Source organism: Harpegnathos saltator, unplaced genomic scaffold, assembly GCF_003227715.2.
Source record: "Harpegnathos saltator strain DR-91 unplaced genomic scaffold, Hsal_v8.6 scaffold393, whole genome shotgun sequence".
Classification (NCBI taxonomy): Eukaryota; Metazoa; Arthropoda; class Insecta; order Hymenoptera; family Formicidae; genus Harpegnathos; species Harpegnathos saltator.
Window position 1 is genome coordinate 700,958 of NW_020230198.1, and position 27,105 is coordinate 728,062.

General features: G+C 50.6%; 1 protein-coding gene across 6 annotated transcripts in view; it reads left to right on the top strand.

The window, feature by feature from the left end:
* Positions 1–27,105, top strand: part of raskol (Ras GTPase-activating protein raskol) — a 264,298-nt gene that overhangs the window by 164,229 nt on the left and 72,964 nt on the right. For 3 of the 6 annotated variants that reach the window (XM_025300970.1, XM_025300973.1, XM_025300974.1), the window contains one exon: positions 1,266–1,325. The exons of the other annotated variants lie outside the window; for them this stretch is intronic. In XM_025300970.1, the coding sequence (XP_025156755.1) occupies positions 1,266–1,325 (60 nt within the window). The remainder of the gene's footprint in view (positions 1–1,265; positions 1,326–27,105) is intronic. 6 annotated transcript variants of the gene reach the window in all.

The window sequence follows — 27,105 nt, forward strand, 5'->3', positions numbered from 1 at the left end:
CGCGAAAAAGCTGCGAAACGGAGCCACGTAACAGAACCGGCGCGGCCATGCGGATTTCTCTGGGCTTCTGGTTCCGCGATCGCGAGCTTCTGATCGGCGCACCTTGGCTCGCTCTTTCGTCGCTCACGAAATAGGTCGCGTGTGAGCGCTCGATTCGGTCCGTCAGGTGGACGACAATGGAGTCCGGGTAGGACACTCGATTGCCACTCTGATAGAATCGCAGTTTCGGTCTTTGCGTCTGCCTCTCCTCTTTTCCCCTCGTTAAGGGGGAAATTACGGCGGAAGATCGTTTTCAAAGCTATTTTTACGAATTTTCTTAACAGAAACGGTAAGATGGACTTGACATTTTCATAGTGTATTCGTTAATGCTCAAAGCAAAAAATAAATTTTATTGAATCACAAGAATCGATTTAATTTGTAATTATAGATCAAAATGCAGTCATCCGTTTGCGAGCTCTATGTGTCGACATAGAGCTCTTTGCTGTCGACATAATTCCAGGCCTCTCACTACTCTGAAACCAAAAAATAAGACAAATTTTTTAAATATACGGTTGTCATCATAGCCCGTTATATAACCAAAATGAAGGCAGTGAAGCCAAGTTTGGAAAAATAATAACTGTACAAAAAAAAAAGTATCGAAAGTGAAACATTTTTCAACCTGTAATCATGTTAAAAAAAAATGAATAAAATACAACAAATGTAACTGTGATCGAGATTGGGGCGCGAAAACTACGTGTCTACTGCATATCGCGTATAACTTTCAAGTTACTCGGTTCAGTAGTTTTTGCGCGATCGTGCCGACAGTTTAAGAAAATGGTGTTTCCAGATAAACGCGTTTAAAGTTTGATGTGCACTTTCCTGCATATAGATAGCAACAAATTTATTTTATACTTTGAACATTAATGAATATACATGGTGAAAATTTCAAGTCCGTTGATCTTGCCGTTTCTGTTAACAAAAAATTCGTAAAAATAGCCTTGAAAACGACCTGCTTCGTATGTAATTCCCTTAAAGCGATACTATAATTATCTGCAAGTCAAACGATATTCAGCAATTTTCAGTTATGTTGATAACGTTATTAAACTGTACAATCACAATTATTATATGCTGATGATATTATAGCCTCAAGTGGGGCCTGGGGCTTTTCCGATGTAAGTGCGTTATTTTGACGCAAGTGCGTTATTTAGATGTAAGTGCGTTATTTAGACGTAAGAGACATGGCCGACGCGAACGCTCTAGAGCGTCACTTCTGTTTTCTGTTGCAGGTGAGTCCAAGAGCAGGTCCTTACCTAGAACCCGGCTAGAACGGGAGCGCAATGTTCGAGGTGAGTGTCGAGCGCAGAAACGCGTTCCTCTGTTCGGCGAGACTCGGCCGCGATTTGAAATCGCCCGCGCGCGAGATCCGCGAGAAGTCGACATTTGACGAGCTTCAGTCGCGCGTCTCTTCTCGATCGCGGTTGCGATTGTCGCAATTGATGATCGCGCGAGCTGCATCGAGCCGGAGCGTAGGCGGCAGGCATGCGCAGCCTACGTTTATCGCCCGTCTAATTACCGCGGTGAACAATGACGTTCGTTGAGCAAGGTGACAAGGATCTGCCGCGCGGTCGCAGCACAATAGCGCTTACGTGCGGGACCGACCGCTGCGTTGTTGCGCGCGGAAGGAGAAATTCCACGCGTCTTCCTCACTCGGCTTCCGACTCTGAACGTAAGCGGTTCGCGGAAATATGCCAATTAGCCGCGTTGATGCTTATCTCTCGTTTTGGCCGAAAATCCTCGCTAGCGATATCGCTTGGGAGTCCTTCCGAGAGTCACTTTCCGATCAGCTGGCTCCGAGAGGAAAATTGCCGATTGGCTCGCGCAATGGAATGTGCAAATTCGCGTTACGCAATTGGGATTCAACGAGAGAGCCTGATGACGTCGTCCGTAACCGTAAAGCGATCGGGCGAAATCGCGATGATAATGCGCGTTGCGTCCTTCCGCCGCGCCGCGCCGCGCGCGTTCTTACGTGTGCACCGCCGTTACCTAAACGGAGATAAACGGACTGCAAGGCCGGAATTGTGTAGGCGCGCGGATGTAATGACGGGATTAATTCATTAGGTGACCAATTAAGCGCGCCGACACTTTGACATCCTTGGCATTCTCATGAATATTAACTCGCTCATTTGCCGCGCGAGGAGTGACGGCTGGAAAACGGCATTTGCTCTCTCTCTCTCTCTCTCGCGCGCGCGCGCACCTCATTGTCATTCGCATTCGCGAGAGAACGTAGATAATAGACACACGTATGCGTATGTGTTACTTTTGAAAATATATTTATATCTCGAGTTACACACACACACACACACATATGCCTACACTTATGCGCCTAAAAATAGTTTCCTTTTTCTCATCGGCTAAGGCCTGGTTTACAATACGTGTCGTAAGTTGTAAGCCGCAAGAATTGGCGAATCACAGTCGATTGTTACAAAAATAATCGGCTATAATTGGTCAGTTCTTACGGCTTACAGCTTACGACACGTATTGTAGACCAGGCCTAAGACTCATGTAAGTTTACAAAGGTAACGCCGTCGTTTCTTTTTTCTCTCTTTTCCCCCTGTTTTTTTTTTCTTTTTTTCCCCAAAGGGTTTCCGCGACATTTCGTTTTCCGCGTTCGCAAGTTTGCTCGAATCAGCGACACGAGAATGGAATTTACGACGGCTAGGAACGTGCTGACACGTTTTTGCTTCCCTGGCCCTTTCTCGTTCGCGCCATAAAAGTTTAATTGTTCGCCGGCCGGTTAAATTAGATTTTTTTCGCTCGCCGCATTTTGTCGCGATCTCCCCCTCGGCTCGGTGAAAACTGGGAGAGAGAAGTTGTCCATATTTTTGCCAGGACTCGCCGCGGAATTAATCAGGACACTCGGCGGCAAGTCGAGCAATAGCTGCTTACATTGATAACGTCTTGTAAAAAAGTATCTTATTTTATTTATATAATTATTTTTAAAGCAGATCTTTATGACTAACGAGATATATTCAGAGTTGAAAGCAAAGGAAGAAGAAAATATATCTTATGTGTGTGTGTGTGTGTGTAAAAAATTAAATATTAAATACCCGCGCAGAACGCATAAATATTTCTATAATTTCGTAATAAGTGTGAGACGTTTGTATTATCGTATCTTGATAAATCAGAAAGGGGAGCGCTTCTTGATGCAGAGCGCGGCTTTATCGACGCTATGCTCTGTCTTTCCAACACGTGGTATGGAATATATCTCGCTCTGGGAACGCTGCGATTGTAAGAGCTGGCGACGGGTAAAACAGAAACCTTTCAACGAGCACTTTGTAGTTCTGTAAGATAAGACGAACTAACCGCACGATATGTCACGCTTATCGGCTACTTTCCGTAGAGTCTAATTTTGAAATTTGCCAAACGTTTGCTGAAACGTGGCATTTCCGCCGTTTACTCTTTTAACAATTCGATCGAAACTAAGAGATCATTTAAAATGGATGCCTCCCGTATCTAATCTTAATAGTCGGTAAATATTTACTCGAGCGTCACACTCCGATTATTTACTCCTTTTACAATCCGAGCAAAAGATTACTCGAAATGCCGGGTGCTTTTTACACCACCCAATCTTGATCGTCTGGCAAATGTTTCTCCGAACGTTACGCGTTTGGATTATTCGCTCTTTTAATAACTCGATCGAAAGCCGAGAGATCGACCATCCGAGGGAATTATCTTCTCAACGTGCGGCGCGAAGAACTCGCGGACAATGAAATATGAAGAAACGACATGCAATTTTCTCTCGAGCGCACCTCCGAGAGCAGTCTCCTTCCTCGCGATTGCGATCTCACTTATCCGAGCGTTCGCGCGCGCGCGCGCGCGCTCTTGAGACAAGAAGAGAGACTGCTGCGAGGCCCGTTAATGAATCGCGTGCGCGACGTTAATCTCGTTTACCGCGTCTCGGCGATTCGCCACATGCTGGGACGCGCGAGAGCCGCCACTCTCTTACTCTCGTCGGCTGCCTCGCGCGTTCGATCCTTCTTCCGATGCGTGCGTCGTCGCGTGGCCTGCGTGCAGAGCCATTAACGGTCGTCCACCCCCTACAAGGCGGTCGAATCGTATATGGGCGTCCCGTCCATTCGCCATTCGGATCATTGACCGTTGCGAGCTTGATACCGTATTCCTTACCTCGATCGCCTCATCTTCCACCCCGCTGGCGGCTCGCGAATCAATTTCCACTTAAAGTTCGCTCAAAGCTCCCCCGCCTGCTGCACGCCTTCCGCCTTTCTGCATCCTGCATTCTGTACCCTTGGTCCTTTCCTATCCCTATCCCATCTCCGCGCGACATGAGATGCGCCGCTCGCTCGCTCGCTCGCTCGCTCGCTCGCTCGCTCACTCACTCACTCACTCTCGCAGCGTACACGCCGCGGAGTCTCGCGTGACTTTGGCGGAAATTGCCTGCCGCGGATCGGCTAACGATCTCGCGGGATTTCGCTATTCATTAAAGCGCACCCCCGCGGAAATTAAGCGCTCGCTTCTCGCGATGATCCGGCGGAGCCGCGTCCACGCCGGTGGTCCAGCGGTATCAGTGATATCCTCGCCGCGGTGCATTCAATCGCGCGAGAGGGTTTACGGGAGGAGATCGCCCTTTCTTTCCTCTCTTTCTTCCTGCTTCCTGCAGGCGGATGTATTTCCGCTGTAATCGCGTTTGAATCGGCTCAATTGTGAAATCATTAACTCGGTTAAGTAACTCGATTAAATCGGCTCGCCGGAGGAGGCTCTTGCGGATTTCCGAGATCGCTTTGCCCTTAGCTGAAGACTCAACTTTCAAGAAGGAGACGAGGACAAACATGTCTAAACTTCCGTATACATTAATATTAACCCTTTGTACTCGGGATGCCAGCACAGCTGACACGAACATTTATTCCGGCTACTCGGAATGCCAACTGTGCTGGCATAAAAGATTTAAAAATAAGACAGCAAAAAACAATGAAATGTGGCAACGACATTGAAGGAAATAAAGATCTTTTTTTTAGTTTTCGTAAAAATTTAGTAGTTAAACAAGATATAATTAGTTTTGATGAGACATATTATATTTATATATATCGAGTCGGTGGAAGGAAATGTGTGGAAGTATTCCTCGAGTGCAAGGGATTCATGCTTCACACGAAAATATATTTTGTGTCGTATAAAATGTTTAAATATAAATTCCATTTATATTTTAATTAAATTATGTTTTAAATTAAATTATATTTTAAATTAAATTTTATTTTACGCAAATGATATTTTACGTTTAAGACGAAAGATTTTCACGTCTCTCACGTGACGCGCCGCTCACGACCGGAAAAACGCGGCTCATATCTCGCGAATGAGTCGCGTCGGACCGCGACGAATGTCGCGAGTGCGGTTTTCTCATCGCGGGCAAATTGCGGCCGAAGGAGAACGTCCATTCTCCCGGCTCTCGGCTCTCGGGGCTGCGTCGCACGTTAACACGTCGTCCTCCGTCCGTCCCGCCCGTCGTTCTCGAATCTCGCTGCTTTCCCACGTCTCGTCGAGCGAGCTTCATCCATCTTTCAGCGAGACGACCCCTCGTCCGACTGCTCTCTATCCCGCCTAAATGCCCTCGGAACTTCTTCCGCTTCTTCGCGCTAAGCGGCCTGCCGCTTCTCCGCAGCTCCGCGGCTCCGCAAAAATCTCAGCCGCTTGCGGTTAACTCGCGCTCGCACGCGGCACCGAGGCCGTGCTTCCGCGAGAGAGAGAGAGAGAGAGAGAGAGAGAGAGAGAGAGAGAGAGAGAGAGAGCTTCGTTTACGTAAATAGCCCGGTGTGTGCTTAAGCGTATGACAAACAAAACGGCACGGCGCAGCCTCCTCGCGGAGGAATAATATTACCGCGCGCTATGAAAAACACGTGCGCCTTCGCTGCGCGTTGTTCGCGATGTTTGCACAGCGTAAAAACGCAATAACGGACACGATGGAGAGAGAGAGAGAGAGTGAGAGAGAGAGAGAGAGAGAGAGAGAGAGAGAGAGAGAGAGAGAGAGAGAGAGAGAGAGAGAGAGAGAGAGAGCTCTGGCCGACGGCTGAGATAAGCGAGAAACAATAAGAACAACAGAGTCAAGCTGAGCTGACTGACTGTCGCGCGTATTAATCGCGTTCGATTCGATCGGCTCTTTCGTTTCGAGCAAACTCGCTCGCCTATGCGGCACACCGACGCGACGGGACGTTGAGCAACCGAAAACGACGTGACGTCGGCGGAAACGGTCGCCTTAATTAATTTAGCAACGATCACTGTCGTAGTTCGACGTGCTCCTCCGTCACGGCTGATTGACAGTAGAATGAGAGATTTACTGCGAGACGCAGAGAGGAGGCTAATATCGAAGCCGGTGCGCGAGATTCTGCAATGTCACGAGAGCTACGAACGCGACGGTGCACACTGCGCTGGAGAGAGAGAGAGAGAGAGAGAGAGAGAGAGAGAGAGAGTGTGTGTGTGAGAGAGAGAGAAAGTGTCGTAACATAACAGGGGATTACACGAAGCTCGAACGACCGTTGCCGACACGATTTCACACCCGCGAATTAATCCTCTCCTTTCAATTTGTAACGATAATTGCGAGCTAGCGCACGAGCGCGATAGCCACTTTTTCGCCGGCGGTTCGCGCGCTCTCCTCGCCGCCGCGCCGCGCCGCGGGACGCGCAACTACGACGACAGATTGCCGCGCATCCTCTCTGCGGTTTGAGTCGCTCTCGCGTATTTCCTCCCTTTTCCGCGCCGCCGCTTCGCAATGAGGGCCGTCTTTCATCGTCGCTCTTCGTCCCTTGCACTATCTCCCCATATCGCCGTGTTCCGCGGAGGAACTCGAATGTCCCGAATACGGCGATCTGTCACTTGGCAACCGATATCCAAGTGTGTCGTATTGTTTGATTGTTGTGCAATGTACACTGCCCTGAGCAAAAAATGATTAGGGCCATCTTCATGAAGCATAAGGCTGAAAGTAAGATGAGGCATCCCTGAAAAGGGATGCCTCATTATTACCACATCAGGCCCCGAGATGGATCTTTTAGGGATGTCTTAGATCTTAGACGAAAAAATAAGACTTTGACAAGGAAAACTGATGGGGGCCTTGGAAGAATTTTTTGAAAATGCTTTAAGTATATACAAAATCAAGTTTTGTTGTTGAAAATTAATAAGATCTGAAGCGTGTAATAGAATTTTCATAGTTTAGTATTGTTTTAGTAGGTTACCCTCTATCTGGTTCTTTTGGAGATTTTTTAATTATACCGCAATTAAAAACAAATTTTATTAGTTTTATTAGTTGCCATATTTATTAATCTCTTCCAAGGATTTTTCTAGTATTGCCTTTGTTTTGAAATGCAGCAAACTTTAATAAAAACAATAGCAGGATTTTTATGTGTAAAAAAAGCTAGATTTTATTGTAAAGTATGTTATATTTTTAAAGGAAAAAATTCTTGTTATATACTACTAAGGTTATGAAGAAATAAAAAAATTACAGTCTAAATTTCTTAGAATGAAAAGAACGAATATTTTTACTCAAGCCATAAAAAAAACATTTCGATTCGCAATTACAATAATGAATGTCTCATTCAAACTTAGAATGGATTTTAACTGCATATCTTGATATTATTCTACGAAGCTCTTTTAATATTGCCTCATAAAACACCGATGTGAACCTGGCAAATAACTTGATAAAAAAAATTCCCAATACGGTTCGATTGTATTTCGTTTGTATCTATTTATACCACTTTTTGTTTTGTTTGTACCTCAAAGAATACAAAGATAGGGGAGGGGGAGAAATAGCCGGCAAGCAAGTATAAGATATCCGGAAACGACCAACGCCATTCGAAAGAGAATGGCGTTTGTACCCGTTTGTACCTCCCTTCAAGTCGTTTGTACCTCAAAGGGACCGGAAGTACGAAAGTAACCTTCCGACATATTTTGAAGATGCTGTACTTTCTTGTCAATATTTCCTTATAAGGACCCATTAAACCATTTGTTACACATCTTGCAAGGTCCTTGTCTTCCTATCGGGCTTATAGAGCCCGATTAATGTTAAGAAAAAATAATCAGGCCCTTACGAGAGCCTGATATTAATTGTTCTACTCGAGGCGCTTTTATCGCTTTCTTTTCAAAGGCAGAAGGTGAAGAAATCGGTGAGCCTCGAATTGCGAGCGATAAAGGGAGGATTTTCCGCGGATCAAACTTGAGGCAAACGAACGAATATCGCGAAACCCATTCGTATTTTATATTTTTTTCTTCAATTTTCCCGCCGCTCCCCTTTATCTCTCCCACCTTTCTCAAGTCGTTCACATCTCGAAAGTCGCGAGAACAAGCGAATCGCGCATGGCGTCGCTTTCGCGCCGCTCCGCAAAAAGCAAAGAGCCACTTACCGCTCGTCATAATTATCGCGCATAAATTACGACGCGATCGGCCGGGGCCGGGGAGCGTCAATACGAGTTTGAAGCTGCACGCGGTGGTGAATTAATACCTGTCGGCGATGGCGGAGATACAAGCGTTTCTAAGACACACCCCGTAACTCCAGACGCCGCTCCGCGCGGTTGTACCCAGGAAGTGGCGAAAAAAAATGGCAGAGCAAAGTTTACGTTCCGCGGTGGATACACCGCGACTACACTGTTAATTTCTGCCACTGCTTCTCCTCCTCCTCCTCCTCCTCCTCTTCCTCCTCCTCCACTTTCTTCTTCGACTACCCGCTCCGCTCTAAATCACTCTCATGCCGCGAACAGGATATCGACGCGAACGTAGGTCGTGAGAGAGGGAGAGAGAGAGAGAGAGAGAGAGAGAATGTGTGTGTGTGTGGTGTGTGTCGACGAGTACAAGAGGAGGGAGCGAATGCAATAACAGTCCGGTTATCGTTGAGAAATCCAAGTTTTGCAGTAAACGCTAATGAAGTCGATTACCAGGCCGGTCGCGACGCGCGACGAAATGTTTCTCCGCCGACACGGACCGACAGGGGATTTTTATGTCGCCGGACCAGCGAGTTTCTCTTGGGCACACTCGCGCACGCGCGCGCGCGCGCGCGAGGATATAATTAAAGATGATGTTTAAATGGTCGTCGGCTCGCGAGCGCAGTGAAACTACCGCTTAATCAGCTCGGCGCCAAAGTTGGAAAAATCGGCGCGTCAGTCGCGGCCGACAGGTAGCAATAATAGCCGCGAGATCACGCTCGTCCGTGTCTCGCTGTCCGTCTCGCTCCCCTCGCGAGATCCCCTCTAAAGAGAATAATCGAAATCTTGAGAAAGCGATAAAGAGGTCTTCCGCTATCAAGCGAGCGCTCCGGGATATACTCGAAGCGACTGGAAGGGAACGAGGGAACCCTTCTCGGGAGATAACGGTCGGTGCTTTTCGAAGTCGCGGCCTTCTTCGATATCGCACCGCCGTTCTCTCTCTCTCTCTCTCTCTCTCTCTCTCTCTCTCTCGCTCTCGCTCTTGCGAAACCACCGGAGAACCTGTTAACGCTCGAGCGGTATCTGTAAATATATTCCTAGGCGTCGGCGAGAGAGCATTCCGCCGCGGAGGAGAGCGCGGAATTTCTATCTCGCGCGCGCGGACAACGCGACAGATAAAGGGAGGAGTCGGGAGGAGCGAGAGGACGAGGGAGACTGAGCGCGTAAGGGAGGGAGGAGGGGGAGAGAAAGGGAGAGACAAACGGCTACCTTAGACGTGCCCCTCTCTCTCTCTCTCTCTCTCTCTCTCTCTCTCTCTCTCTCTCTCTCTCTCTCGTCTCGTCTCTTTCCCTTTTTTCTATTCACAGTCCGTCGTCGCGCGATGCAAATGCCTCTCGCGCTCCTCCCTCGCATACGGAGGTAACGGAAGTCGCTCGCGGATCGCGCCCCGTTAGACCGGCGCGCGGCGAGGCGCCTCCGCACGTGCTCCCGTATTAATTCAGTCGCGCGCGAGCGTCGCTCCCCGCGTCTAAATCCCGCCGCGGCCGCTCTCATAGCCTCGGAATAAAACGCGCTTCAGAGAACGGCTGCCCTGCTCGGGCTTCCGCCGAGGCGGAGACTTAAAGCGATCTCTCGCAGTGTGTCCCGAATAAACTCTCGTCGAAGGAGGTCGAGTCGGGGCCGTGTTGCACTAAATTTCCCGAGCGTTCCTTCTCGCACGCTAATCTTAGCAATGTTTATGAGCCCCCACTCCTCCGCTGATTTTCGTAAGGCGGAGCCTCTCGGGAAATCGCGTGAAAAACGCGCGTTTGTCCCTCGTCCATCTCCGATGGTTCCTCGGACCAAGTTGTTTCACGTTGCTTGGATTTAGCGACGCGCCGCGCAACGTATATCGCGCGATGCCCAGCGAAATCCGCTGGAGGCGCCGGGAGAGAGAGAGAGAGAGAGAGAGAGAGAGAGGGCGGCTACTTTAGCTCTAATTTTAGATTCCGTTACCGAGCAGAAGGCGTATTTCGGCGTATTATGTTCGACGTTCCGGAAATAAAGCCGCCTAGCCGACGTCGCGCGAGCACCTACATGCGATGACTTCCGGCTGGCTCCCGCCGCGCTTTGTTTGTTTCTCTTACCGCGGCGGCGGCGTGCGCGCCGAGAATCACAAAGTGGCGGGCCGTGCGCGGGGATTTATACGGGAGGAATACCGATCGGTTATACATGACACGTTGCGCGCCGAGTGCCGAACGCACTTTGATTTCTCCGACACGAGTCTGCACACCACAATCACTATTAATATATCGTAACTCCGCTACGTTCTTGCTGCAACAATCATTAATTTCACGCATTTCGAAATTTTTTTCTCGAAACGTTTCACGCGAATCATCATTACATTGAACCTCTTGTACGTAAAATGGGTCTGGTATAGCCGTGAATAAATTGATAATAATAACTCATAATAATAACAATAAGATATAGTCGGGACCGATACCCCGAATTTTACTCTCTTTCTCAAGTATCCTTTTTTTCTCAATACGCGATAATTGCCCCGATCTGCGCTCTCTTCTTGGACGTTATCCCGGGCAAAGCGCGATCGTCATTCCTCGACTCCGACGCGCCGGTTTCCCCGATCGATCAGCATCATCCCTCCTCTCACGCTCGCGGCCCGCAGGAACGGCGTGACACGCACTCACCCTGAAGACCGTTCCTTTTCGAGCGACAGGCCTCGTACCGCTCCAGCTGATACTCGGGAATTTGTAGTTCTCGGCAAGCCTTCCGCGAGCCAAGCCAAGTGTCCTCGGCCGCCCTCCGAGGAGTCAAACGGACGCGTCCTGAGGCCGCCGCCGCTGACCTCCGACACGCGGATGCTTCGTCCGACCTGGCGGATTCCAGCCGCGCGACCTCCGCTCCTAGCGGCCCAAGTCCTCGCGGCTCGCACTCGGGACACTAACATCCTTCGTCGCGAGGCGCGTCCCTGTCGGGGGTGAGTCCTCGCGCGCGACCTCTTCGGCCGCCGGTCGCAGGGTCGCGGGGTCGTCGCTCCGCCGGCGGCGTTCGGCCGAACGGACTCGACCTCTGAGCGACCTCTCGGAGGATGATTCTGGCAACTCGTGGAGACCGTTCCTGCGCCGGCCCTCGGCGGGCCAACGCGCGCCGGCTGTCATCCCCGAAGGACGCGAAATTTCGACTTCGAGGCCTGCTTGACGCGCGCACTCGACTTCTTCCGGGACGCTTCGCCGTCTGCTAGCGTCTGTTCTCGCTTCCTGAGCGGCTTTATCGTCGCACCGGATCATTCGCGCGCGCGCGAGGCTCGCGTTGCTCGCAAGAGCATCCTGCCGCTTCCCACGAAGGAGGACGCCGAGCGTCAGCGGGATACTCGCCGAACCGAACGACCGTCTCGAGGTGGTTCGCGCTTTTCTTCACGCAAGACAACCGGATACTTTCGCTCAGCGGCCACCGTGTGATCCTCGCCGAGGGAGCCCCTCAGTCGTCGCGACGCACTCGATCAGCGTCACCGGCTCATCGCGCTTACACGCTGGAAGAGCCTCCTCCGTCGACAAGCGATTCGTCCTCGAGACTGGTCCTTCGAACTGTTCCTCCTCTGGCGAGTCCCACAGCCGACGCAGCCTCGATCCTCACCGGTGCTTCGTCGATCGACGAGGTATCCCCGCATTCTGGAGACTCCAGAACGGGCGACGCTTCGACCGTCGCCCTGAAATCGCGGGGGAAATCGGGGAAATCGGTCTCGCGAGAGGTCAACGACGAGCTCTCGACAGCTCTCCAGACAAGGACGCTGACTTCACCTTGACTGAGCCCTGTCGAGGTATCGCGTTCGATACCTCGACCCTGACCCTGAAGAGCACTTTCGTTACCTGGTCGACGACGTCGTCTCCGCGGGCGGGTACGAATCCTGAGCGACTGTCGCGGCGTCGCCGAGCACTCGGACCAGCCGAGCCAGCGGTCGGCCGGCCTCCAAGCGGCACTCCAGCACGGTGCATCCCGGAGGATAACGCGGGCGGTGGTAGCAGGTGGTCAACGTGGTCGGCGGACGTGGTCGAAGGCCGCGGCTCTGCCGGAGAATCGAATTACATACAGCTCGTATCGCGTTGGAGCTTACGCGCCTTTATCCCGCGTTAGCTTGGACGCCCTTTAAGGCCTCTCCTCTTCGCTCCTCCTCCCTTCTCTCCCTCACCTCTCTCTCTCTCTCTCTCTCTCTCTCTCTCTCTCTCTCGGTCGTATTCATTCGCTCGGCGAAACTCTCGCTTAGGCGCACCTCTCTCCCTTAACGCGAATAAATTCCGCGTTAAATGTCCGCGGCGGCGGTTTCCGATCGCGAGGGGGGAAGGGAGGGAGGGAGGGAGAGCAGCAGCCGGGCGGGCAGCTCTTGCGGAATAGTGTGGAACGTGGGGCCCCTCTTCAAGGCCGCGGCGCTCGCCGGGCTCGAGTTTCACGCGTCTCGTATCGCGCCCGGCGACTTAGACCACCGACTCGCACCGGCTGTTTGCCGGCTTGTTAACCGGCGGAGGAGAGAATCCTTTTTGTTCCGCTCGCTTCTCTCGTCGCCGCGCGGAATCACGAATCCGCGCGCGCGCGGCCTCCTCGCGACTCGGCCGCTCGGCTCGGACGACAGTTGCGCGTGGTGCGTGGTGTTGTAAAAAGGATTGTTAATTCTCTATAATGACGTGCGTTATACGCGCAGGGAAAATGGACGCAGGGAGCGTCGAGCGCGCCCATCGCCCTCCCTCGGCCCTCCTTCGGCCGAGGTTTCTTCTGGAGTCTACGATAAAGCGGAGATTTAGGTATCGAATCGAAGCGACTTTCGGCGACATTTCTCGCCCCTTCTCGGTGCTCGCCCGATAAAATCTGAATTGCAAAGCAGAGCGGGGCACAATCTGAGCGTGAGCGCGCAATTGCGCATTCGCGACTTAATTACGACGCGCTTGAAAGTCGCCGGCGAGTGGCGACTCGGCGGTGTTTGCTCTCCTGACGGGCGCGCGAGCGCGCTAAAGGATGGGGAGGGAAAAAGAGCATTGAGAGGGAGGACAATCGCGCGAGACGGCACGGCACAGCTGTGTGTGTCCGGAGGAGGAAAATAAGCGTCGCGGGGGAGAGACGGAGAGAGAAGCGCGAGGAGAGAAGGAGGGAGCATCCCTCGCGCGATGACTCATTTTACGGCGACGCGCGTCTCATCGCGAGGTTCCTTTTTTTCCCGTGTTTAAAGCCGCGCAGGCGCCGCCGCTCGTCGTCGGCGCGCGCTTTTCTCGTTCTCTTGTCGTCGCCGCGCCGCGCCACGCCACGCTGAGAAAACGAAAAAGAAGCCGGTGATTCATGCCGCGAGCGCAGTTTCCGAATGAATCGCGCCATTCAGCGGCCGCCGCCGTGCGAATTCCCGGGGCTCTCGCAAGAGACTTTAAGTGCGACGCGTGCTGATGAGGCGAGCCTTTGTTTCGCGTTGACACTTGTTTAGGATACATTACGTCGACACGGAGGACTCGTAAGGGAGCTCTCGGAGACTCTTCCGGCGTGATTGGTATAATTATTGTTATTAAAACAGATGGGAAAATATATATAAGGTTTACCATCCCCTCGGCTGAGCAATGACGGCACCGATTCGGCAGGCTCGCCGCATGAGAAGGAAACGACGAGCTGCGCGAAATTAAGCTACGCGCGATTAAGTGGCGCGATTAATCGCAATTAATCCGCTTACTCGAGGCCGCGCAGCTTTCGGACGCTCATCGGACGCTCGTCGCAGGTGCCGGGCATAACTCGAGAGCCTCCGGATTTCTTCTGAAATAAGCAACAGAGTACAAACATCGCGTCTGAAAAATAGAGTTAAGGGGGGGAGGAATTACATGCCGTTTTCAAGGCTATTTTTACGAATTTTTTTTTTTTTTACAGAAACGATAAGATCAGTGGACTTGAGATTTTCACAGTGTATTCATTAATGTTCATAGTATAAAATAAATTTTATTGGGTCACAAGACAACCGATCCAGTTTATAATTACAGATAAAAATGCAGTCATCCGTTTGCGAGCTCTATGTTTGCCGTCGACATAATTCCGGGCCTTTCACTACTTTGAAAGCAAAAACTGCGAAAGATTTTTGAAATATACGGTTGCCATTATAGCCCATACTAAAATCAAGGCAGCGAAGCCAAGTTTGGAAAAATAATGACTGTACAAAAAAAAAGTATCGAAAATGAAACTTTTTCTCAACTTGTAATCGTGTTTAAAAAAATGAATAAAATAAAATATAACTATGTTCGACGTTGGGACGAAAACTACATGTCTAATGTACATTGTATAAAAATTTCAAGTTATTCTATTCCGTAGTTTTTGCATAATCGTGTCGACAATTTAAGAAAATGGTGTTTCCAAATAAACGCGTTTAAAGTTTTTTATGTGTACTTTCCATATAGATAGTAACAAATTTATTTTATACTTTGAACATTAATGAATGTTCACTGTCAAAATTTCAAGTCTATTGACCGTACCTTTTCTGTTAAAAAAATTCGTAAAAATAACCTTGAAAACTGCCTGCTTCGCATGTAATTCCCCCCTTAAGGGGACTTAAGGAGGGTCAGATTGCTGAAAAATCGTGCTTGTTTTTGACAATATTTTGCAATGAACTGAATAAATGTGCAAGAATGAAAATTTTAGGTATATTTATACAACATGTGAAGAGTAGAAAAATTTTGTTTATTAACAAATACTCATATAAATATACGATATATATAGCTGAAATATACTCTCCTTTCTTTTTTTCAAGTTGTCGTTTTTGCAGCAATATCTCGGCTCTCGGTGGTCCGACCAGAGCGAATTTTAGCTAGAAATCTTAAGGAGGCTTATCATTATCCGGTGAAGCACTATAAAAAAACATTGAACAAAATTAACAAAATGGCAGATATTATCAGAAAAGAAAATTCAAATTTTTCAGTTCTTTTACAATAAAAAAATTAATATCTCGAAATGAAATATTTTGACGGAGTTGTCCATGGTTCATCTGAGAGCCAGATGAGCAAATATTATTGCTTAAAAATTTCAAATCGATACGAAACTCAGTTTCGGAGAAATCACTGCAAAAAGTTGAACGATAAAATTTCGAGAGAAACGCGTTTAAAATTTAAGTGGACGTATATTTATATGAATATTTGTTAATAAACAAAATTTTTCTACTCTTCATATGTTATATAAATATATCAAAAATTTTTCATTTTTGCACATTTATTCAGTTCGTCACAAAATATCATCAAAAAACAAGCACGATTTTTTAGTAATCTGACACTCCAATCCCCTTGAGAAAAATAGATATCGCGGAATTCTCGTGATATTTTCACGAGCGATTTTCACGTCTCGTCTGCGAAGAAAGATCTCGGTATAATCAAAATAATGTAGCGAACTCGCCGAGATCGCTCGAGCCGGCAAAACGAGTGCGGAAATAGAATAGACACACAATATGTAGTTGATTTATCGACGTTTCATACGGTCGAGCGGAAAGCAACGTCGGCAACCTCGGCCGGCACATGAGTGTGACCGAAAAAGCGACACGTGTACAATGATTATGCTAATCGCTCGCAATAAGGTGTAGGGCCAGGGTATAATGCGCGACAATGCCGGGCGCAAAAGTTGCTTCGCGGTACGTGAGTTCGAATGCATTTCTCATTGTCCTGCGAATTTTGCACTGGTCTAAACTGAACCGGCCTGTCCGCCCGCCCGCCCGTCCGTCTTCCTGCCCGCCGATTCAAATCCGAAATAAGCATGCTGCCCGATGTCCGACGAATGCGTATGCAAATCGCTTTGCCGCTCCCCCTATAAAAGAAGAGAGCGAGAAAGAGAGAGAGAGAGAGAGGGAGGGAGAGCTAGCGACATTGTGTTACAGCTGGCCTCCGCAAAAATTCTTCCGCGCGATTTCGTACGACTGCGCGCCCCTATCTCGCTCTTTCCTCTCTCTCTCTCTCTCTCTCTCTCTCTCTCTCTCTCTCTCTCTCTCTCTCTCTCTCTCCCTCTCCCTCGCCGCTCTCTAAAGCCCGGTAATGAATAATCACTCGTGGCAAGGGGGACGCCGATGACACGCGATTTTTGTGGAGGACCATCACGAGGCGCCGGACGCTAATGGATCGTTTATGAGGTCGGCGACGTGCGGAAAAAAATTCATTACCGCGGCGTAGAGGGTCGCTCGTCATTCTCCGGCGATTCGTAAACCCCGGTTTGTTTTCTGGCTGCTGCTCAACTGGTTGCGCTACCTTGCACCGGTTCTCTCGTCCTCTTTTTCCCGACGAGCCTCGGCCTCTCTCTCTCTCTCTCTCTCTCTCTCTCTCTCTCTCTCTCTCTCTCTCTCTCTCTCTCTCTCTCTCTCTCTCTCTCTCTCTCTCTCTCTCTCTCTCTCTCTCCCTCTCCCTCCCTCCCTCCCTCCCTCCCTCCCTCCCTCTCTCTCTCTCTCTCTCTCTCTCTCTCTTCGAGTCTCAAAAATGCGGCGGAAAACGAAGCCCTTGTCGCGCGAGAAACCTGACCTACACGTAGTTCGTCGTCTCATGGCGTTTCCACGACGATTCACAGGAGGGCTGAACTCCTGATAAGGATTCGTCGTCGGCCGTTCAGCCGGCTTTCGTCTCCAGGTCTGACGAGCGGTTATCGCGACTACCGGAATACATGCGAGTCAACTGCCAGTCAGTCCACCGTTCGGAGAAGCTATAATGTTACGATAATGCCAAACGGTCGTTTACGCTTCGCTGTGTTTTATCGCCAGCTCCTCCCACGCCGCTCAAACCGTGAATTTATCACTCTTATCTCCGTGCACGGCAACCGAAATTTTGACGCTCCGCGACTATCCGAAGTTTAACCGAAAGCGGCGGAGTCGACATCCGTTAGAGTGAGACGTCTGATGAGTCGTCTCGTTCTTTTCCCAACCGGCACGACAGTACGTACGAGTTCAGCACGTTACGAGATTACCGGCATCCCCTGATCGCGCGAATTCCTTTCTAGACGCTAAACTCTCAGACTCAGTTGTGAGACCCCAGTTACAAAATTCGAACAACCACTTGCGAAATATCGCGACCGCCACCGTGCGTGCACCGTCAGACCTTGAGGAAAAACAGACACGCAGCTGCGACGCTGCGCTAAAAAGAGGGAGAGTCGAGCAACGCGAGGTAGCGCAGGCGGGAGGGGTGGAAGCGCGGCCGAAAAGAACAGACTAATAAGAGAAAATCAAGCCACCCTTCTCTTTGTCTCCCTCCCCCTCCCCCCGCCCCGTCATCATCATCGCTCTCTCGACGGCGTCTGTCGCGAGGACGACCGCAAAAAGAACGAGAGACTCGACGGAGACGACGCGACCGCGCCTACACGCACTCCTCTTCCCACACGCACAATTCTTCGTTCCCTCAATATGCGCGTCTGCCCTTAATCTCGCTTTTTCCCCTCTGTCTCCCCCCCCCCCCGCTGCCTTTCTCTCGTCCCCCGCGCCGCTGAGCTTAATCTCGCCGTAAATCCGACACTTATTCCGCGCTCTCGCGCGCCGAGGAACCGGAATTGAGATAGCGCCGCGTTAATTGCCGCCGTTAATAGGATACGTAATGGAATGCGCGGTCAGTCGGGCCGCGCGCGCCCGTCTTTGTACGCCGCGGCCGATAATTACGGCGTTACGCCGGTGCCGTGCGAGCCCGAGATGCGCGTGCATTCTCGTCGTCATCGTTATTATTATTATTATTACTTTTATTATTATTAATCGACGGTGCAACGAGCGTGACGGGGAAGGCCGCGGGTGATTCGCACGTGCCAGAAGTTTACGAGTCGCAATAAGTCGCGATCTCGGATCTCTGCACGTGGGCTCGCGAGCGTCGTGGTATCTCGGACGTGAGAAATCGCTCTCGCAGGTCCAGAATGGTGTCTGCAGGTGTCAGGGCGTCGAAATCAGGGCGGCGAACTTGTCCTGTCTTGAGACCTGTACGAGGTTTGATCACAAAGTAAGGAGGATTTTCTATTTTCTCGGAAAGTACTTCTTCAGTCTTTGATGTTTATCCCATCTCCTTCAGAGTAGTCTCCTTGTGGTATTATACACTTATGTCAACGTAGTTTCCAGTTTGAGAAACACCGGTGGAACGCCTCTTTAGGTATCGTTTTGAGCTGGATCTGCGATTTCGCCTTTATCTCATCTGTTGTTGAAAAACGTTGTCCTTTGAGTCGTCCTTTTGGGAAATAGGAAAAAGTCACAGGGACCGTGTCTGGAGAATAAGGTGGTTGCGGCAGCACAACGGTGTTGTGTTTCGCCAAGAACTGTTGGACAAGCAAAGCGGTACGCTCTCTGATCCGACTGATTTCGCCGGACAAAAGATCGCCAAACACACTGAAGTACGTCTTGCTCATTCGCTCGCTAAACACAAACTAAGCGTCGCCAGCTGCTTGAAAATTGGCACGTGCGTCACTGATAGTGCTACCAATACACGAGAAAAGAATCAACTGAATAGACAAGATACAGCGCGCGCAATTTCAAAATTCTCGTTAATTTTTGATCAAACCTCGTGCTTTTACACTTTCCCGCTCTCTCTCTCTCTCTCTCTCTCCTGAACGCGCGTGCCTTTTTTGTTTTTGAAACGCGGTAAAACTGGGAACGAGATTATCTAATTTCCAGGCAATGACTTTTTTTACCCGAAGCGGTGAACCTTTTCGGGGGGTCTTCCGAGTGACGAACGGCGAACATCTCGCACCGCGAGCCGATGACAAAACGCGTCCGTAAAAAGAAAAAGTGCAGGGGGGGGAAAGCATCTCCGTGAAGCCGTCGCAAAATAACATCCACGGAAGAGCGCGGTTCGCATACGGCACGTACATATTGTATATTACGTTACGTTAAGTATAGGTTGCTGCCTTCCGCCGTGTCTTCGATACTCACTTATTTCCTAATCACCCTCGACGGGCTATTAAACTAATAGATAATTACAACAATCATATCCCGCGTATCCAAATGTCAGGGGAGGTGCCTCTCGATAGAGCCCATTACTCCCGTCGAAACCCGCGATGCAAAGATAAGGCGCGCGCGCGTGTACGTGTAATATGTAGAGAAGTGCTCCTCACGAGAAGTTACGCTTAACGCGTTTAATCACTTCGCTGTAGGATCGGGTGCGATCTCACGATTTTCTCAGGCCTCGCAATTACGTCTTTTTATGCCCGCGCGCTCGTGCGTTTTACGATCGCGCGCGCGATTGCGATCGTTCGCGTTGCATTACGACGGTCGCGAGTGCCTATTCATCACGGGTTGCGCCGTCGAGCGTACAATTCGCGTCGTCGTCGGCCCGTCGCATTTTGCCAGCCACGGTTGCCCAACTAGCGTTTTACCTCGGCCGATATCGTCTCATAAATAATACGCAGAGAGAGAGAGAGAGAGAGAGAGAGAAAGAGAGAAAAAGATGCGCTTATTATTACTCCGGAATTAACCCTCCAAGAGCTTTGTGGCAAGAAAAAAAAATCAGAACGCAAAAATTAATTAATTAATTTATTTATTTACGAGACAAATCTTTTTTTTAAATTACGCACGGGATAAATATCTACATGTACGTGCGAAAAAAGTAAAATACCATTTCTCGTTCGGAGGCAGGTCACAAAAATCTACAATTAACGACGATCGAATACTGCATATAACAAAATCACAAAATAAAAAAAAAATAAGAAAGAAAAGAGAAGAAAATTGACCAATTTCTTGATTAATGTGTAGTCAACGACGCAACGCTGATACAGCGTTTCGTTTGAAAGTTACGATTGAAGGAGAGAAGTAGTCGCGCATAATATACAAGTTTCTACATATACAAATATTTCACTACATACTAAATAAATTTCAACATATATAGATATATTTTAAAAGAATAAATATAATTTAAATATATTTTGATAAGTATATGTTGTAGTAAATATATTGTAAAAGAAAGGAAAAAAAACGAAGCATACAACAACGAATTGGAATGATGAGTACAAAAAGGAATAGAATCTTCACTCCGTAACAATTCCATTTCGGATATCTGTGTGAGGTTCAGAGAGACCGCGCGATTCAGCGAAAGATAGAGAGAAAGAGAGCGATGTTCATTTGCGAGCACCGCGATCGGCGCTATCCAAAGGAGCGCGCAAGACCCTCGGCGGACATGGCGAACGTCGTCTCCAGAGGCCGCCGATGGGCAAGATGAGTAGCGGCGTCGGAAACGTGCTCGCGAGCGCGCTTCACCCGGAGACATGGTCGTCGTCGTAAAATGCTAATTGCGTTTCGCGCCCAACAAAGAACCCTCGAACGCCTCTCCGTCGGGAAAGCCGCGCACTCGGCCGTCGGAGTTTCCCGCATTTCCGCACGAACGTTCGCTGAAACTCCGTGCAAATTCCAGCTGCCGCAAAAAGCGCACCCTCCTCCTCCTCCTCCTCCCTCCCCCTGCTCCCGCTCCAGTTCTCCGCGGCGCGATCGCCTTCTCCAAGCAAGCCCGCGTTGAAATTTCCATCGGACGTAACGCGCACTCGCTCGCGATATGACTCGGCGATGCGGCGCGGCGCGGCCGCAGCTGCAATCGCGGAAACTGTCGGCGGATCTTCCTCGTCAACAGCGCGCGAGGAGATCGATCCTGCTGCTGCTGCTGTTCGCACATACGGTAATGGAATTTCCTGCGCGAGCGAGCGCACGCTCGCAGCGCTATCGTATTCGCCATAATAAATCCGAGAGCACGAATCTCGCCGATCGTACCGCGCGAAATGAAGTTTCCCGCGTGCCGCGTGTGGGTAGCGCGCGCGCGCGCGCGCGGCAGAAGGATCTCTCCGTGATCCCTCCTGTTCCTCCCTCTCTCCCTCCCTCCCTCCCCCTCCACCCCCTTCAGCCGCTCACGGCCGCCGAGATTGCTCGCTTTTGCCGCCGCAATTGCATCCGTGCGCGCGCTCTGCTCTCTCCGTGTCATTATTCATTTTAGGCGGCGGGGGCGGCCCGCACGGAGAGAAGAAAGCGCGATCGGCGCCAGCCAGCGTCGGCCTCGCGCGTTGCTTCAAGTCGGATTCAGCTCATTAGCGCAATCACAGTGCAGCGAGAGCGGGAATCGCGATTGCGACTTGGTGAGGAACGGCTTGGTCGAACGGCCGCTTCCGCTTGGACGCGCGCGAGAGAGAGAGAGAGAGAGACAACGTCTTGATCCTCCTTGAGTTGCTCGTGAAATTCGTCCTCGCGGAGGATCCCCGGAAAATTCCCGAGGCTCGTGAGAGTCGATGATCCGTGGACGAACGGTGACTTTAGCGACGTGTCGCGCGGTTCTTTGGCGAGATTGAGCGGCAGAGGGATTTGCATAGAAAAGGCGATCAGCGGCCGCGGCGATAATAAAACATTGGCGCGCTCGTTAAATGCCAAGAGGTCGCTCCGGCGTTCTTGTTTACTCGCGGCGCGGCGGCGCGGGCGGCTGCAGCTCTCGCGAGCGAGAGACAATGCGTCAGCGATCGCGCACGCGGACGTATTCTAATCAGCGCAATTACACGCGACATCGATAAATCCGATTGGCCGGCGAAAAATTCGCGAGACCGGGCCCCGCTTGCCTCGACGGAGTGAAAGGAGTCGCCCTAGAGCGGCGACGGCGTTGCTCCCCGCCGCCCCGCGCCGCGACAAACAAAACAAGACATTCCGTCAGATTTTCGCGCCGGTTTTCTCCGCCGCGGCCGTCGAATAACTCGCGTGGAACTAATTATGAGAGAAAATGACCGTCAGCGGCCGCCGAGCGGCGCCGACGGCCGAAAGTCCGAGACTCGACTAGAAATTTATCCCATGGTCCTGATCGGATTAACCTTATTTGGACATCAGGTCCCAATAAAGTAATACTATCGTGTCCTAGTAAGTCATGTGACGCAGCGTGGATATCAGGACCTTAGTAAGGATTCATAGTCAGGTCCTTATTGAGTTACCTTATGGAATCCTTATTACGTTTTCTTTTTTTTTTTTTTTCAAATTATGGCTTCTGATTACTCGCCACGGCTATATTGGATGATGACATTAGAAATAAGAAATGACACGCTGAGAATTCTTTCATGTCATTCCCAAATAAAAAGATATTTGCGTGAAATAATATTTTAGATCGCTCGAACATACTTGTAAAATGTTTCGGAAAAGAAACATAAAATGAATATCATAAGATCATTAAGTATCACAAGGTGACAAGACATAAAGTAGTTTTAAAGAGAAAAGTTGCATGTCGCGTTAATTTTACAACTATTTTTTGACTGCTAAAAAGAGGATAGTTGCTATAGCATTTTACAAATATATTCAAGTGATCCGAAGTGTTTTTTCAATGCAAACATCTTTATATTTGGAAAAGTCACCCAAAAATTGTTTTGTTAAAACTTGATAATGCAAATCATATTAGGTACAATGAATAAGATCCCGACAAGGACCTGATTAACTGAACCATATTATATCATACACTAGATTGGTACACTAAGAGGTCCTAATATGGACCCAATCATTATAACCATATAAAGGTCTTCCTTACTCATTTGTCGTTAGGACATTATAAGGACTGATTTATTGGGTTGGCAACTAAGTGATTGCGGATTTTAAATAAGAATGAAAATTCAAAATTTTTAATTTGCTTTTTTAAATTTTTTTCAATGCATGTATGCGATACATTGAGCTTCTCTGCAATATCCACGTGTTGTGCTATGACGATCTGAATCGATAATGGCCTTGATATGGGTCTCATCGACTTCAATTGGACGGCCAGATCGTTGAGCATTTTTCAATGAAAAATAATCAAAAATTCACCAGAACGAAATCTGGCAAACCAATTTTGACACTGCCTTTCTTTCAAGGCTTCATTCCCATACACGGCACATAACTTCTTGTGTGCTTGCGATGCGTTCTTGCCTCTTCGGAAATAATACAATAAAATATGTCTGAAGTGCACGTCTTGCTCTTCCATTTTTAAATTGGGATAAAAACAAAACTAAAGAACTAATCGATATAATTTTTGTACCAAATGAAAGGTAGAAGTCCAAACGATAAGAAAAAAATATAGGTCAGGTACTTTGAACACGTTAACGAAACAAAAGAAAGTGTAAAATCCATCTGTCGACAAAATCCGCAATCACTTAGTTGCCAACCCAATACTTAGGATTACCTTTCATTCACCCTATTAGGTCCTTATCAATGTTAGGTGAACCTGATCAAAATTTCTAGTCGGGGAGGCGAGAGTCGCGGCTTTTTGCCGAAGCTTCGTTCGCGGCTCCGCGTGTAACGCGTCGCCGCTTGGAGAATTTCGTGCCTCTCGGCGCCGCGAGCTGTGCGCGCACGCGAATTCCTATCTGCGATCAGCGTGGAATCAATCTTGTTGCCGATCGCTCGGCCGCGCGAGGAGGAAGAAGAGGAGAAGACCGAGGAAATTGCCACGAGCCGGCGTGGCGCAGCGCGGCGAGAGCGAGGCGCAAAAGTGAAATTTTCGCACGAGTTTGCTCTCGACGACGTGGCGTCGTCGCGCGGCCACCAACACACTCATTCTCTCCGATTGCGATTGCGGCTCGGAACGAATTAATCAGCGCGAGGCGAGCGAAGGAGAGCGAGCGCAACACGCGCGCGCGAAATGTAGCCTTAGCCGGCCGCAGGAGTCGAAGGATTTTCCAGCGATGAATCTTTTTCAGCCGCGCTGTTTGAAACTCGCGCGTTTAACAGGATAGCGCGGAAAATTACGCCACGCGATATTAACACGAGCATGTATCCGCCGCGGTTTCGCGCGCGCGCGCGCGCGCGCGAGTGATGGCGTCCTGAAGCGTCCTGGCGCTGAGCCGTCGGCGGACGGTGAAAAGCCACGATTCGCTTCGGCTGGATTCGAAAGAGTTCTTTGTCGCCGACGGACCCGGCCGCGTAAATCTCGCGCCTTAAGCCGTCTTAGAGAGGCGCAGGCTCGCTCGCCGAGAGAAACGAGGACGCCGTTTCGGAAGAGTACCGAACGCTCAGCCGTTGATCCTTTCTCGCGTTTTACCGATTCTCCTTTCTTCCCGAGAAATTCTTCGACCCTCTTGCGGGATCCTCCTTCGCCGCGCGCGCAGCTCTCGGCCAGTTCATTACGGAAATAGACACCGAGTAGGATTTAATAGGAAACAGACAAACGGTGCCGGCGGGCAAGGCAGGACGGAGCGCGAGGGAGGTGGGACGAGAGAGGGAGTACCGGATGACAGAAATACGCGGCTCTCGAAATAGCGCGAATTCGCGCTCATTAGAGAGTGGCCGCGGGAAATGCCGCTTCGCCGGCGGTCGCGCTTCCGCTTTCGCGCGCGCGCGCGGCGCGCTGCGGTTTTCGTGGAATGAAAATTATGATCGTAAAGCACCCGGTTTTACACCAGTTTCGAAATGGAGCGGCGTGCGGAACGACCGAGCGTTGCCCGGCAGCGAGGACGGCATGAAGAAAACAGTTACGAACGTGATCGCCGGGCAAAGTCCGCGCGATTCGTAGGAGATTTTCTCGAGTCCTGCCACGGCATTCCGCGGAAAACGGCTGCGGTTTTTCGAGAGGCGCCGCGCCGCGCCGATGGCGAGGCGATCGCCATTGCGTCGCGCAATCGGCAGCTTGTTTTCGATCTAAGGTGCTCGGCGCTCTTCTGATTGCCTCTCCTGATAACGATTTATTCTCGAGCGACAATGCCGAGTAGAATCGTCGCACCCACGCGATAAGATCTCGCTCGCGCTGCCGCGTAATTCGGATTTTCTTGTTTTCCTTTTTCTGCTTCTCGTTTACGCAATCAGCCGCGCGCGTCTGTCTGTGTGCGTGCGTGCGTGCGTGCGTGCGTGCGTGCGTGCGTGCGTGCGCGCGCGCGCGAATTAATCCATCCGAGGTCGTAATCGAAATTTCTAGCGCGGACGGTGGAAACACTTTGCATCGCACGCTCGCAACAATTAGCGCCTCGTTTACGTAAGATCTCCTTCCCTCCCCCCTCTCTCTCTCTCTTTCTCTTTCGCGCTTGGCGCTGTCTCTCCGGTTATCATTACGCCTTAATTACCGCGCACTCCTTGCTGCTCGCTCGCCCCTTATCGGAACACTTTCGCCTAGCTATAATAATTGTAGATTACCACATGCAGAAAGGGCAAAGACACGTGTATACACACATACACACACACACACACACACACACACACACATAGACACGGGCGTCCGTCCACGAGGCAGGTTTGACGGGGCCGTCAGAATCAGCCGGAAATTCCTCTTATCGATCAAAGTCAGCATCGTCTAATTCAAATTATGCATACAAAAATCTCTTCCTCCCCTCTCTCTCTCTCTCTCTCTCTCTTTCTCTCTCTCTCTTTCTCTCTCTGTCGCTGTCACCGCGTCGTGGATCGTCGTCATCGTGGCCAAACGACTCCAGCTGGAAGTCTAGTCGAGCGCAGCGTACACTCGTCGCCGATCCTCCGTTCAGCGCTCTCTCTCTCTCTCTCTCTCTCTCGTTCTGCCCCCCTCCACTCCTCTCTCTTCCTCATGCACATTGAGAAAGACCACCGATAGGGCGCGCTCGCGGCCTGCTCGGATTAACTCGAGCTCGGCGTGCCAGATAGCCGTGAGTCCGTCCGCGGTGCGGACCGATCGCGCTGCGTCGTCGTCGTTCGCAGCGTGGTGTGTGTGTGCCAGTTCCTCGCGACCGCGCGAGGAGACGCGCGTTCCTCGAGAACGGTAGAGAGGAGGAGGAGGAGGAGAAGGAGAAGGAGAGGAACACGCGCTCGCATTGCCGACGCTGGCTCGTTCCTTCCCGCTCGAGATCGCTCTCTTTCTCCTCATTCTTTCGCTCGGCGAGCGCGGGTGGAGCACGCGGCGTTGCGACTGCGACCGAGAAAGAAAGAAACAGACAGACAGACAGAGAGAGAGAGAGAGAGAGAGAGAGAGAGAGAGAGAGAGAGAGAGAGAGAGAGTGACGCGGTCCCGCTTCTCCGTCTCCTCGGACGTTCGTGAGAGCCGGATCGCCGTGACTCAGAGAACGCGCACGCCTCTTACTTCGCTCGGCGCAGCGTCGCGGCCGCGTCGGAGTAGTCCTCGAGGACTCGCCGCGCGACGTCGCGTCGACGTCGCGATCATCCCTCGGCGACAAGTTCGCCAAGTTGGAGTCGTAGTGTCGATTCGTGGCCCCCTGGTGACCGGCGCTTTTCCTCATCGCCGCTGTGGTGCGACGCGACGCGACGCGACTGTTTCCCCGGAGCGTCGCGGTTCCTCGTGACAGCCGCGGCTAATCCGGAAACGGACAAGGCGACAACGGCAACAGCAACGCGACGTTAAGCGGAAACGGCGAGAGTGCGAGTAAACCGCGCACCGAGAGCGCAGTCGTCGTCGTCGTCGTCGGCGTCGTCGGCGGCGTCGTCGGTGCGTTGGGACGCATCGTGGACCTCGTGTGTGCGCGTCTCGGTGATCCACACTGGATTACACCGGGACGTTCTTTCCCTCCGTGAATTATAATCCCGCTCCTATAAATCGTCGCGAAAGGATCCCGCGGTCCGACTCCGGACACTTCTCCCGCCGCTTCGATCGTAAATCTCGACTCCGGCTCCGCCAACAATTCCGACGGCCCAGCCGACTAATCCAGCGACGGCGATTCTCCGCGATCCTCGCGGATTCCCGCCGCGGCCAGTCGGCTTTTCCACTGTCCGCGATTTCCTTCGCGACGAGTCCCTTCCGCGTCTCGACCCTTCTCCGCCGCACGTCTTCGAGCCTTCAAGCGACTCGACCTCGCCGCGCGCGCGCGCGCGCGCGCGAGA